The sequence below is a fragment of the Gossypium hirsutum genome, chromosome D08 (genome assembly GCF_007990345.1).
Source record: "Gossypium hirsutum isolate 1008001.06 chromosome D08, Gossypium_hirsutum_v2.1, whole genome shotgun sequence".
Taxonomy (NCBI): domain Eukaryota; kingdom Viridiplantae; phylum Streptophyta; class Magnoliopsida; order Malvales; family Malvaceae; genus Gossypium; species Gossypium hirsutum.
In genome coordinates, this window is record NC_053444.1 from 1439979 (window position 1) to 1455149 (window position 15171).

Genomic DNA, 15171 nt, shown 5'->3' on the forward strand with positions numbered 1-15171 from the left:
GGTTGGTTTTATCTTCTGGATTAACAAATTCTATAATGTTTAGATCCCAATTTGGCCTTCAACCGGTTATTTCCCCTACTCTTCTCACCTTTGAACAGTGCCAAAATCAAGATTTACATCCAGAATTTAAGTTTTAACTTGAAGAACCATGAATCCAAGCTTATATTATTGTTCTTATTCTTTGTCAAACAATACAAAGTTCGAAGTGCAAGTTAAAGCTACTGACACACAGGGTAAGCCAATGAAGAGACATGTCACCTCCAATAAACCACTACTCTTGAACTTTGAAATGTAAAAAACTTGCATGACAAGAAAAGAAGACCAAACCACAGAATTAAAATTAAGAACATGGCACTAGATCATTGAACATAGGCAACAAGCAAATTTAACCAAAAGATGCCAAATAAAAAATCACCACAGGGAAAAAAACCATCTTGTATAGCAATGAGGTTTAACAGAAGCGAACTGCTGGAGGCATAAGAAAGATGTCTGAGAGTGAGTGCTACCACCTCTCCCAGCGTAGCAAAATCCAGGACCTCTTAAATGCCAATCAGGGAAGCATTCAACAAACATCAAAAAGGCAACAATAGAACAAAGAATAACACACCAAAATCATAACTTACTGGCTCAGGTTCCTCAGGAATACCATGTCTAGATTGTTCATTGGCGAGGAGGAGCACTACATGTTCACGTTGGTTAGAAACATTGTCTTTCTGAAAATGAAAAAGTATATGAATGAGGTATTAAACAACAAATAATAAATGCAACATAAAAAAATTAACACCCAAAAGACACATTTATAATGCATGATATGTTTAAAGAGCAATTACATGAGGAAGAGTAAGAAATTAGAAACAATACTCAACAAAATTAACTGAAACAAACAAGATAACCATGGACCAAGAAATTATATTTTAGTCAAACACATTGGCATAACAGACCAAATTTACTTTTCACATGTAAATGATCAAAGACAGCACAATGCTAACTCAAAGAATGAAGTACGTACAAGTCCTACACATTGCTCAAGTCTGTAGCCCCTTGGCTAATTAGTAAGAACAACCACAACAAGCAAAACAAAAGCCAAGACACTTTCACACCCAATATCAAACATGAGCTACAAGATCGCCTTATGGTTTACAGGCTGGTTATATTTGGACATATGAACCAAGGGACAGTAAGAGGCTGATAGTTTCCACATAACCTAAACATTCCAGGACATAATTAGGTTCCACAAGAAACAAGAGATAAGGAAGAAAGCAGACTAAGGCTTTTAAACTTAGAAATACCAGAAGTTTCTCAAATTGTAAATACATAGAGGAAACACAATGTAATCCATTTCATCATAGCAGTACAAACCTGAAATCCAAAAACATAATGCAGAAAATCCATAAGATCAGGGCTCCTTGTCTCGGGAATAGAAAAATCACTAGGCAATTTTGGCAAGCTACTATAGTGCTTTAATGCCGACACTGCTGCTCGTACCTGCCCATGCATTTTTAGTAGTTTAATTGAAATACAAAACTACTATGAGGTCTAAAAAAGGCAAAAATATCTGACCTCAGGGAATGACACAATAGCATTTGTTATGGTAGGAGCATCCAGTGGGAATGGGATAATGTTGTAAGCAATCAGGTCCTCAGTCATGGCTGCATCTGAATCAATGACCCGTTTCAACTGCTCAAAAGAAATTGCAGCTACTTGAGCAGGAACTAGAATCATAAGATTATATTACTGCTGAACAACATACTACAGAATATGAAGACATAATCTTCAACAAATAAAAGAGACTGCACTAATACAATGAAAACATATGGAAACAAGTAAAACCAAAGCCCAGAGTAAGTTAATTGCAAATAATATGAACAAAATGCCACCTAGAGGTCCTACCAATTAAGCGTTTAGGGTAAAATAAAGGCACATAGTATATTAGATGCTTTGAGTTACCAGGTTCAGAAATTACATTCCATAGTGAACATTAAATGAAGGCCCTCATACAACTAATTACACCAAGGGTATATGGTGACATTGGTCAAGCCTTAATTCATTAGATCAAAGGAACACAAGAAAAGAAGGTTAAAAGAAAGAATTATTATCAGGTAGACTGACAGTGGAGTTAAAAAACCACAAGCAGGGTTAGGAAGATCCCATGTGTCCTTTTCTTTGTTAGTTTTTATTTTTTTTAATATAGTGTAAGGACACATACAAGCTTCCACAAATGGTGATAGGAAGTGCTCATGTGTCATTTTCTTTGGTAGTTTTTGTTTAATAAAGTGTAAGGGCATATACTAGCTTCCTAACCCCATTTGTGGAGTTTTTTTAACTCCATTGGCAGTAGACATGATAATTTTCCTAAAAGAAAAGCCTTCTAATTCTCTACCACTATTTTCACTCTACTTTCATAAAAGCAACTGGCAACACGTAACAAAATTCAAACTCGAGATCTATCAACCTCCTAGTATATATGAACATCTATGGAAGTGCTCACATACTAATAAAGCAATACTATCCGCATAAGCTGTCAAACTGGCATTAAAAAGGAGATAAGTATGGTTAAACATAAATCTCTTGCTGTTGATGCTATGAGAGGTTAGCTTGTTATAAATGAACACAAGAAAGAAATCAGTTAAAATATTTTAAATAATAACTAAAGACTATACCACCAACCTCTACAGGTATTTCCTCTGTCAACTGCTCCAATACCATCCCCAATACTCTTAGCGTTCCAAAAACCCTTTTCCTTTTCAATGTCTTCCGCTCCAACCTAGATAAGAAAAACATGAAAGAATAAAACAATTTAAAAATAAAAAATAGAATCCCGCAAATAATAATAAATAGAAACAATGGAGATCAATCTGCAAAATCAACATGAAAGTTGAAAGTTAAAGATAGACTAACCTAATCCATTTAAAACAGATACTTAGAAAAAGACTAACACATCAATAGCAACAGAGTAATTTTGATAACAAAAACCTTGTCAAATTAAGAGAATTTAAGGTCATCAGCAATAATACATAAATGTCAAGTAAATGCATAACATAGCAAGCAACAATCAGATCATCCTTTGACCTTTTGTTAACACTTCTAGATGTGGTGAACCTGGAGCAGACAACAATTTCGATTCATATTCTTTAAACAGTGAAGCTAATGGAAATATTCTAAATATGCTAAACCACAGACCTACGTCATTTCACTTACAGAAACGTGTATGTGAAAAAGATACTTAAATATGGAACCGAGCCAACTGTAACATGAATGATTCAAGGCTCTCACACATAGGCAAACCAAGGTGCCCAACATACTTGCTTCAAGACTCCAGCAACCAAAAGGACAGAGAGACAAGAGGGAGAACAAATGGAAAGCACATCTAAAAGGAAGAGAAATTTAGAGAAATGGGGGAAGAAGGAAAGCAAAGAGTTGTGACTATATAGAACATATAGAGGAGAATCCATGGTTAAAAAAACATGGTTTCTATTTAAGATACATACTCCCCAAGGTTGCCACTGAAAACACCTGATTCCCTCAACATCATTTCTTCTTCACGTAGCTTGTCAACGTTGTTCTTCTCTCTATAAAGCCTATAGAACTCCAGCAAGCGAGCAACATCTTGGCTCCTATCTATGGTCCCAACCTCTCTTTTCGCTAGCTTTTGCTGAAAATTTGAAGTATGTGTCAGGAATTGCAAGTTACATTACAAAGAAACATTAAGAGGATAAAATCTTTTATATAAAATATCCTTAGAAAAAATGCATTAAATATTCAAACATTCATAAGCCAGCCACATTTCCAACCTAGCTTTCTCCAACAAATACCAACATGCAAACCTAATAAGCACCAACAGAAACCAAGATGCATACATGTTCAGGCATGAAATATTTCATCATATTAAGTGGACATAAATTAAATCTCACAACTATTAATTGGAGTCATAGTAGCACATAAATTTAATAAAGGCCTTAATAACTATTACCAATTCATTTTATGTTGGATGCCCATGTTAAAATTTAACATGGCATCAAAGCCGAGCATTGCCTCCATTGATGCGTAGTTGATACAGCATGAGAGGCCCACTGTGCACACATGTGAAGCTCATGCTACATGATAGGACTTTTGCCTCTACATGTAAGGCTGAGAATAAGGCTGAGAATTGAGGTAAAGATAAAGTAGATTCCACATCCGTTAAATGGGGGGTTAACTAGGGAACATAAATACAAAGTGAGCCTCTCCACCTATTGTCCATTGGTTTTAGGTTAGATGCCCATTTTAATATTGAACACAACATAAAATAATCATTTCAATTGTTCTAGGACTTTTTAGCCAACCCTATTTGATGGATGTGCTGTCAGCATCTAAACTTGCATAAGGGAGTCCAAACGCCAACTACATCCAAGGAAACAAGTAACAACCAAGAAGCACATGCTCGTCTATATGTACACACACAAAAATTGCATACTGAAGAAACTACTCATTCTCATTCTTGCAATAGAAGTTCTTGCTTTGCGCTACTAGCATTTTTCATAGATTTGATATATACCTTGATCACAGACATTAGACCAGTCTTGAATTGTAAAACACCTCTGCCTTCACTATTAGGATCCAGATTTTGAGCAAGTGAATAGGCATGCTCACATACTGCAAGAAAGCAAACAAATTTAGCAAGTCAAAAACATTAAACAGCTTTGCCAAAGACCTATGATACTTCTCTAAAGCAAAAATGATAGCTTCAAAGTTGTAAAAACTAATATGCAGCCTAAATCATTCTTGTCAGTCACATAACTGAAATAGAGAACTTGCTTATCATAATTGTACTTTCAATACCAAAGTCAGTCTCTTATCATTCTAGCAACAAGCATCAAATTAACGAAAAGAGAACTGCTCCTTCGTAGAGAAAAAAAAAGAAAGAAACATCTCACAGACATATAGATACTCATACGCAAACATACGTGCAGAGAAACAGATAGAGAAACAGTTTTAGCTGTTTTATATTAGCATTGTCTAAGTGTCTTCAATTTTTTATGCTCAACATGTAAACTATCATCAGTCGGACTCGTGTGCACAAGTACAGACTACATACTAAACAACAAGCATAACACCTATAACCTGAACCACTAAAGCATTGTCTATTAACTGTAAGAAATATATCATTCTGCAAGGGTTCAAGTCATATGTGTTAACATTAACCAATCCTTAATCTTCCAACCATAACTCAAAACCCTCTAAGGCCATAATTCATTCACCAAAAATTTACTAAGTAACAAAAAATAAAACATCCGCAAGGGTACTTAAAACTCCCACTAGAATTGAGGAGCTTGTCTTCTCATCACACAAGCTCATACTAGGTGTATGAGATATGACTTCATTAACCATGCAACTTGAAAATAATGCCACCAATAAAAGTGACATACAACCATTTCATAAATATGCAATATTCTTAAGACATAACTTTGGAACTTTCTACTTATCATAACAAATTTTGAAAATTTAGACATGTCTTCCAATACCCATGATTTACAATTAGCAACATAAATAAGCAATAAAAATCAGAAGAAATGATGGATTGGTTGATAGAATAACAAAAGATTCATACATAGCTATGTTGCAAACCAAAGGAAAAGAAATAAACATACAAATTCTAGCTACGTTAGGTTCTTCATCCTGAATTTCATCTGCAACTCTCAGAATTGTATCTATATCTCTATTATTAAGAGATGAAGGAACGTATCCAGCAATTCCACCAGCAGCATGTCCTACTGAACCCATCCCAAATCTTTCCCTTCTTAACGCCGCCCGTACTAACCGCTCCCATAGCTCCTCCGCTCGAGACATTTCGGTATAGATAAGTCACACAAATTCTACAACAACAGATTATAGAAATTCAAACATCAGACTCATAAAAGCTTACGTATAAAAGTAAATATCAACGTATGCAAGTTAAGAGCTACAACAGCTGAAATATGTCATGTGCTAATCATACAACAAACAAAGCATCATAACAGCAAAGTACATTAGCTGCCTCGCTGCAGTGCCTTGTAGCCAGAACAGTCAAGATTGATACTTAAGATTTTTAGGAACACTAAAATGCGGATAAACAGTAAGTTAACTAATTAACACAGGCTATAGAACATTTTTTTTCTAAAAATGAAAATCAAAAACAAATATAATTAGAGCACCCCGCGAATTGATTTTAAGCCCATAATAATACTAAATCCTATCTCACATGCCTTCAGCTGCGACTAACAGACGAATTCAAACTTTAAAAAATTAACATTGTTTATTCAATATTTACATAAAAGAACACACATATGAACAATATCCGAAATTGCTTTCTACGTTTTATGAGATCTTTTTCTTCCTCAATTTCCGGACACACAAACAGATCACTGGAAGTTTACATCAGATGCTGAAAATTAAAAAAGGAAATGGCGTACCAGATAACTGTAAGGAAAAACCCTAGCATCCGAGTTGAAACGAGTTCAATCGATGAGAACTCGGGAGGTTTTTGAATAAAAGTAACCGCTGAAATAGAAAGGAATGGTGGTTTTGATTTAATTTTAAAACAGCAAAAAGAGACGAGATCAATGAAAAAGAAAAGTAGCAAAGGTAAAAAGAAACCAGTTTTACCGGCAACAGCCGGTTGCACACGCCTTTAAATTGTATATGAATGACGCGGTGAAGCAAGCTCCGTCTCACGTGCCAACTAATGACTTTGCACGCTGAAATAGACCGCTGAAATAGACAATCCCAACCCAACTGATTTTAACTTTTCCATATGAAAAAATGCACTTTTTTAAGTTATATTTTTTTCGCAATCCTTTTGAGTAAATAGTACTTTTTAGGGAAAAACACTTCTCAAAAGCACAACTGAAGAGGCCATAAATTAAGTTCGAATGATACCAAATTCCAAGCTCGATGATTAAACTCAAGTGTGTTGGAGCATGATTTGAGTTTAAACTAACTCGAGACATAATTAAATTATTTGAGCTTGAATTCGATAAATCAATACGAGAAGATTTAATTAAATTTGTAACATGTTTGAATTAAATATTACAATATATAAATTTGGCTTAATCGATAGCTCGAGCTACAAAAGTTAGAGCTTAATTCGATAATATTGAATCGAACTTGAATTTTTTTGGTTGCTATTGTTATGATATCATTATTAGGTCCAAATTTGGTACTTTTAATTTTAATAATATCATCATTAGGTCCAAAATGATACCATTGGTTGTTATTGTTAAAGTGATGACGTATAAATTTTTAATAACTTTTATTCGATTATACAACTAAGGACGCATGAAATACAGTCAACCGTGTTTAGCTGATAATAATTTTACATAGTATCTGAATGTTTAAAGTTGTTTTAAAACAATCCTATATTATCACTTTAGTAGCAACAAACGATGTTAACAATTTGGACCAACTGATAATATTATATAAACTTACAGAGACTAAATTGTGCCAATTTAAAGCATAGAAGTAATTTCTAATTTTCAATATAATATAGGGACTAAAGCAGAACTAGACTAATAAAAAAATGTTTAAATAATGACTTTTTAAATGCTGTATATATGTTATGTTTCAATTTATATTTTTACCTTTGTATGAAGAGTCAGATTATATTTTGCCCCCTCTACTCGAAAAAATAGGTAAATTAGGCTTCATATATTAGATCAAAGAGTAAATCGGTCCATTATGTTAAAATTTCCATCCATTTGTACTGTTAAATTTTGACATAATTGATGGAATAACCAGATAGTGACACATGACGTGTCACATGTACCTCACATACCAACTTTAAACAATAGAAATTTATTGAAATTTATTCCACGGACAGCATGTGTCTCTCTTTTTTTTTAAATATTAATTTTTTAAAGTTTTACTATAACCGAACACTTGTCAGCCCTCTAACTTTAATCGTAAAGTCTAGAAACTATAACTATAAATCTGGACAAAATTGGAAACCTATACCAACTAAAAGCGTCCCAATTTGAATGGATTGCTTATACTTTTTTATTTTATTTTGGCCAGTAAATGGATTGCTTATACTTAGTAGTTAAGTTAATAATCTGGACAAAATTAGAAATCTATGCCAACAATGAAAGCCGTCCCAATTTGAATGGGTTGCTTAATTAGATATAGATGATTTGTTCTTTTGTTGAGGACACATTAATTGAGTAATTAAAATTAAATTTAAGGTTATTTAATGTATATCATATAATTTTATTTTATTATAAATTCTTATCATATCTGTTTTTTTATACAATTTTTAGAATTATTTATAGCCCCTCTCAACTCTTAAATAGAAGATTAATGCGCTTCAGCACACTCGAACCCACGTCTTCATACATTGGTAACAATACCGATATTAATCGAGTTAAAACTCAATCGGCACGTGCATCATATAATTAAAACTTAATTATTATTTTGATGGTGGTATTAGGGTTTAATTAGATATAAAACGACTAAAAAAATGGCATAGAATTTTCACAACTCAAAATTTAATAATATAATTAATTTTTATTTTATATTAATATTTATATATTCATTATTAATTGATTTAAAAATAAATAGAATTTGTATCATTGGTTGAGTCAAGCAGAATATATGTTTTATATGTAATAAATTTAGTAGGAATTGATACCTCAAGTCATTCGAGCTCTCTGTAGAGTTAGGAGAAAAATTCTAAATTCGTCTTCTTTTAAAGGGAGGTTGACTACTTATATAGAAGTTTTTAAAGTGTTATTTGTTTAGAGTTAATAGACCCTTCAATGAGTTGATATTGTGCCTGAGTTTTGTCTATAAACTTTATGAAAAGCTCAAGTGCATTGAAAAGACGCCCAATAAGGTGATAGATTTACAAAGCAATAGTGTTCCATCATATCAAATCATGCATGGCACACGCCCACATACCAAGAGAACATGCACATTCGTGCTCGGTGGCTTAAACCCTTGACCTATAGCATATGTGTCACAAGAGAGGATGCAAGTGTCTATATTTCTTTTTGGTAAATGATTGTGCGCCACACACAATCCAATCTGATGAAATGTTCCTACTCAATGAATCTGTCGCTTATTTAGACAGCCATAGGCACTTGGGCTCTTTACAAAGTTTAAAGTCAAAACCCTGACTTTTTTTTTTGTTAAGGGAAAGCCAATTCATTTTAAACAAGTCTTCAAAGTGTTGTCTATTCAGAACCAACAAACCCTCCAATGGGTTGATATTGTCATTGGGTTTAGTTAGGGTTTTGAATTCTAACTTTACGGGGAACTGAGTACCTTGATAGGCTACCTAACAATAGTACTGACTCTTTAAGGGTTCATCAACTCCATACAGATGATGCTTGAGGAGAAAATAATCCAACTTGATGTAGTTATAAAATAATCCACACATAATATTACAATAAATCTCAAACTTTAAAACTTCATTTACAAAGCCATAACTTCACTATTAACTTAAGGCCTTATCTTCTTCACATTTTAAATAGATTATGATTTTGGTGAGAACATGTACATATTATCCTCAACATAATATTTAAGTTAATTTCATACATTAATTGCGATTTAAAACTCTAAACGTAGTATTAACTCAGTTGATATTAACATAGTTGAAAGTTATTTTAGGATTCCAATAACCAATTTTTTTAAAAAAATTCTCATAAACCCCTCAAAATTTTGAAAATCTTATTAGCCCCCAAAACTTAAACCCCATTGCCAATAACCCCAAGTTAGGAATTCTAGTTATAAAACTAGTATTTATTTAGTTAAAATACAGATAATTTTCACTCCAATTTGTTGCAACAGCAACCAATATGAAACAGTACTGAACAATTTGGCATTTTCAGTTGAACAAAAAAAAAAAAAAAATCAAATCACTCACAATTTGTTCTTCAATAACTAATTAATCCATTGATAATGACATTGTTTTTTTTATTTCACAAAGTTTTTTGTTTTATTTTTTTCCAAAATTAAAAAGGAAAAAAGAATCCGTTTCCTAACCTATTACTTTCATGGAAAATTTAACATTTTTGCTGGAAAATGGAAGTTAATATGGTGTTTTAACTTGGTTGTTATTTTTTTACATACAACAATAATCTGTGTTTGTTTGCAGAATTTTCTCCCTCCAATTCTCCCTTTTTTTTAAATTTAATTTTATTTCTTCATTAAATCAATCATTAATGAAGAAGATGAATCAAGCAAGATTTTGATTATGGCGGCAACTAAAACCTCACGATCCGGCGGCGGAAGCGGTGGCGACGACTATATGTTTCGCGCCAGCAAACGTTTAAAAACCGAAACTAGCGGCGGATTAGCAAGGTTCAAAGGTATCGTGCCGCAACAAAATGGGCATTGGGGCGCTCAAATCTACGCCAACCATCAAAGGATTTGGCTCGGTACATTCAAATCGGAGAACGAAGCAGCGCTGGCGTATGACAGTGCGGCGATCGGACTTCGTATTGGAGATCCCCATCGGAATTTTCCCTGGTCCTATGACAACATCCAAGAACCTAATTTCCAAAATCTTCACACCACTCGAGATATACTGAACATGATCAAATCCGGTTCTTACCAATCCAAATACGCCGATTATACTAAATCAAACGCAAATCACAACAAAAACACGATCCACAACGACACAAAATTCGCATGGCAACAACTTTTTCAGAAGGAATTAACTCCAAGTGACGTCGGAAAGCTTAACCGTCTCGTCATCCCTAAAAAACATGCCGTCAAACACTTCCCGCACATCGAAAACGATCACCAAACCTTCACCACCGCCAATGGCGGTTGCGAAGACGTCGAGCTTGTTTTCTACGATACGTCGATGAAAATGTGGAGATTTCGGTACTGCTACTGTAAGAGCAGCCAAAGCTTTGTGTTTACGAGGGGATGGAACCGATTCGTGAAGGATAAAAAGCTGAAGGAAAAGGACGCCATCGCGTTTTACACATGCGAATGCACCGGCGAGATCGAACATGGCCGGGGTTTCTTCTTGATCGATGTGAATTATAATGGTGGTGATGACGAAAATGGTGGTCGCATCGATGTGTTTAAGAGATTGGGGTCGTCATCGGTTCTTCATCATCATCAAGGTGAGTTGCATGTGGGATTGGAATTGAATTTGGGGACGAATTTTTACTGCAATTTGGATGAAAAACACAATGAAAATGGTGAAGAACAGGGTCTCAGTGGATTAAAATCGTCATCCTCCCATAGTGTGAAGGAGAAGAGGATTACTTTATTTGGAGCACGGATTAACTGATAATTACAGTATTATATATATTTTGGACTTTTTTTACCAAGCATTATGCTGGGGTTGGATGAGCGGTATTTTAATTGTGATTAGTGTAAAATCAGTGATAGCGGTGAAATTAAATTCGATAACGATACTATAACATGAGACAAAAAGTAAACTACACGCATCACACCCCACCGCCCATCCAAACCCAATCTTAATTATGTTTTCGATGTTTTTGTAATTAGATTGGGGTAACATTGATTAGATATCAATGCAAATGGTTGGTCCAATAATTAGATAAATTATTAAAGTTTTATAAAAAATAAATATATTTTTTTAAAAAAATTGGTTCAATAATTTTTAGCTCAATTTGATCCGTTCATATTAGTTTAGGGAACAATCAATTTAACTTCTTTCTCCAAATTAGTATATCTGTCACTGGGTGGAGTCAAGGGGTTGGCAAGCCAGACCCAGCCTAAAATGGAAATTTAACTATTAAATCCTTTATAATTTATAAAAACTTTAAATTAGTATAAGGTAAAATTATTTTTTAAAAAATTGGTTCAATAATTTTTAGCTCAATTTGATCCGTTCATATTAGTTTAGGGAACAATCAATTTAACTTCTTTCTCCAAATTAGTATATCTGTCACTGGGTGGAGTCAAGGGGTTGGCAAGCCAGACCCAGCCTAAAATGGAAATTTAACTATTAAATCCTTTATAATTTATAAAAACTTTAAATTAGTATAAGGTAAAATTATAAAATTTTGATTTAGTATTATAAAAATTATAAAGATGTGGCTATTTAAATAGTTAAATTGCTTCTTTTTTTTTACTTATGTAAAAATAAACAACTTAATTCTGGCCCCAAAAAAAATCTAGCTTTACCCTTGTTGGTTTGTTGGATTGGTTCGGTTCGATTTCAACAACCTTTCATGATTGAAGATTTTCATAAAACAATTTTTACTATAATGTTTTGAACCTTTAAATCAAATGATAACATTTCTTGATAAAAATATATCTCTAGTCCTTCTCGATTTCGAATGTGAGTAACTAAGGACGATTAATCACAACACTAATATATTTTCCTATACGTGATTTTGATTGGTATAGTAACAAAATTAGCTTCAAATGTTACACATTTTGTCAATTTGGTATTAAGTTAACAATTTAATCCCACAACATTTGTGTAAATTGAGGCTGAATTTGTTGAACTTTTTAGAATTAAGGCCAAAATGAAAAAAATGTAAAAATCAAAGGCTACATTTGTTATTATACTAATCAAAATTATCTACGATTGACGAAAGTTATTATTGTTGTAATTAATTGCCCTTAGTTGCTCAATTTTTAAATTAGTATGGATTAAATTACTCCAATTTTTTGAGAGGGACCAATTTGCTCTATTTCAATTTTGTAGGAGATTGAAGAGGTCTTTTTACCATATTTATTCTGATGTATTACATTCTCCTAGTTGTAACAATAACGATGCCAATCAAACTAATACTCAATTCATAGTGAAAACTGTAAATTGAAGACTTCGTATACTTGTTGTAACGACAACGATGCCAATTAAACTAAGACTCAATTCATATAATGGTTTAGTTAACTACTAATTCAAACCGTAGTGTTGGGTTCCAAATAGCATTTTAGACTTTTATATGCTGATCTTTTCATTTATAAATAGATTAAGCTCTTAATATTTTTTTTCAAACTTTTAAGAGTTTATTCCATTAAAAAATCATCATAAGAGAGCTTTTAGTCAAACTATTCAAAATGCAAGAAAGAAAAAAATAAAAGAAACAAAGAAGTAAGAAAAAATAGTCAAAATAACTAAATTCGGCACCAATTAAAGGTGTTTATGGCCCGAGCAGGGCCTGACCAAAACATTAGGCCCGTTTGCTAGGTTCGGTCTAAGAAAATGGGCCTACAATTTTGCCCAAGCTCAACCCAGATAAAAATATTAAAACTCGAGCCTGATCTGGTCGTATTTAATTTTTATTAAAAATATATCATACATAAAAAATGCTAAAAACATCAAAATAAATATTTTCCAACAAATTTAAAAAAATATGAATACTTAAATAACACTAAAATATGTACAACTTAACAAACAAATACCTCTAAAATAGTAACAAAATTAACAATAAAATAAGAGTTATATAATATCCAAACAATGATAACAAAATAGTAGTAACATGATAGTTAAATGGTAGCAAAACAGTGAGAAAATAACAAAACAGTAAAAATCAACAAGAAAACAACATTTCTTTTTTGTAAATTTGGGTCGGGCTTGTTTTCTAAAATGGCATTATTTTTTACCCAAGTCCATTTTCGGGCATATATTTTTACACAAACCCTCTAACAATGCCCGCCCCATGGACAGGTCTAGCACAAATGGGAGTCGATGAATAATCCATAACTTAGGGTCCGTTTGTTTACATGTAAAAGGTTTTACGGAAAATGTTTTCTGCATTTTCCTATGTTTGTTTCACAGAAAACAGCTTGGTCAACGGAAAATGACTTATAGGTCAACGAAAAATAAGCTTTTTTCCTTGTAAAATGACTCAACGAAAAATAAGCTTTTTTCTTTGTAAAATGACTTACTCTTTTGAAAAGCGTAAGTCATTTTCCGGAAAAGAGCTCATCAATAGATAATTTTATTTTTATATAAAAATTAACTTAAATCAAGTTTAATATTATTATATTAATAATAAATTTTATTTTTACTTTTAAAAATATTTAAAATATTAATATAAAATATTATATTTTTTAATATTATTAAACATACATATTTAATTATTTATATTTAGTCATTTAATAAATTATTAATATAATTAATATAAATTATTATTTTTAATAAATTATTTAATATTTAAATTTTACTTTAATACTAAATTTTAAAAAATAATTTTAAATAATATTATTCACATATTATTGAAAATATCAATATTAATATTTTAATACTAAATATTTATTACAATTATAAATATATTAATAATAAATGTTTTTTAGTGTAAATGTTAAAATATGTCATAAGTCTATATACTCTTCACAAATTTGTAATTTAGTTTATGTACTTTTATTTTCAAGAATTTAGTCCATTTACTTTACTGATTTGAAAATCAAGTCCAACTGTTGACATTGTTGATTTTTTTTGTCAACTTTGTTAATGTCACATTTTTAAATAAAAAATACCCAGTTGGTAGTCATGTAATTAAAAAATAATCGTTGCAATGAACCTAAATTTAACAAAATATTTTTAATATATGTAAAAACAATGTAAAATATAAAATTATGGATATAAAATAAACTCAATTAAACAATGAAAAAATAAAAAAAAATCTCAAATGTATGTTTGTTTAATTGAAAACGACTTTTATGAAATATTTTTAAAGAATCTGCCAAACAAATGAAAATATTTTACACAGATTCATCCAAACACCAAAAAATATTAGTTTTTCCAAAAAAGTAAATTATTTTCCAGAAGCTATTTTCCGGAAGTCATTTTCAGTGAAACAAACAGAGCCTTAGATGCTTATAGGTGTTGAGGTCTGAAATCAAACTTGTCAGTTGACATTTTATTTCCTCGTTGGTACTTTATTTTAAACTCAGTACACATAAGTGTCACTATACTCTCCAAAAAAACGAGGGTTAATATATGCAGGGTACCTAAACTTTGTAACTCATACCTACTTGGTACATTTTTTTTTGTAACCTAACTAATACCTAATCTTAGAAATCATAAGCCAACTTGATATTCTTTTAGTTATCTGACTAACATTGTGGCGCTAACGATCAATAGCATGGTGACACGTGACAAAAAAGTTATAGTTTATTATAAAATTCAAATATTTTATTTTTTGCCACATGTCAAAATGTAAGGTTATCATGTGTTATCGTGCAATTGATTGTCAATTCCACATTAGCTTATTTTGG

At 31.9% G+C, this 15171-nt stretch overlaps 2 protein-coding genes across 2 annotated transcripts in view; one reads left to right on the plus strand and one right to left on the minus strand.

The window, feature by feature from the left end:
- LOC121220155 (callose synthase 9) overlaps positions 1–6584 on the minus strand; it is a 29936-nt gene extending 23352 nt beyond the window's left edge. Inside the window, exons 1-8 of the mRNA XM_041099421.1 lie at positions 6429–6584; positions 5628–5852; positions 4535–4632; positions 3489–3652; positions 2668–2764; positions 1561–1677; positions 1360–1485; positions 624–713 (exon numbers count right to left, since the gene is read on the minus strand). Of these exons, the coding sequence (XP_040955355.1) occupies positions 624–713; positions 1360–1485; positions 1561–1677; positions 2668–2764; positions 3489–3652; positions 4535–4632; positions 5628–5826 (891 nt within the window). The 5' untranslated portion in view covers positions 5827–5852; positions 6429–6584. The remainder of the gene's footprint in view (positions 1–623; positions 714–1359; positions 1486–1560; positions 1678–2667; positions 2765–3488; positions 3653–4534; positions 4633–5627; positions 5853–6428) is intronic.
- Positions 6585–9878: 3294 nt separating this feature from the next.
- LOC121220157 (AP2/ERF and B3 domain-containing transcription factor At1g50680) lies at positions 9879–11494 on the plus strand. Its single transcript, XM_041099423.1, has one exon. The coding sequence runs from the start codon at positions 10208–10210 to the stop codon at positions 11258–11260; it is 1053 nt and encodes a 350-aa protein (XP_040955357.1). The 5' UTR covers positions 9879–10207; the 3' UTR covers positions 11261–11494.
- The last annotated feature ends 3677 nt before the right edge of the window (positions 11495–15171 follow it).

Bases quoted from the DNA above. Each gene is read 5' to 3' on its own strand.
- LOC121220157 (XM_041099423.1), top strand. From the start codon at position 10,208: ATGGCGGCAACTAAAACCTCACGATCCGGCGGCGGAAGCGGTGGCGAC.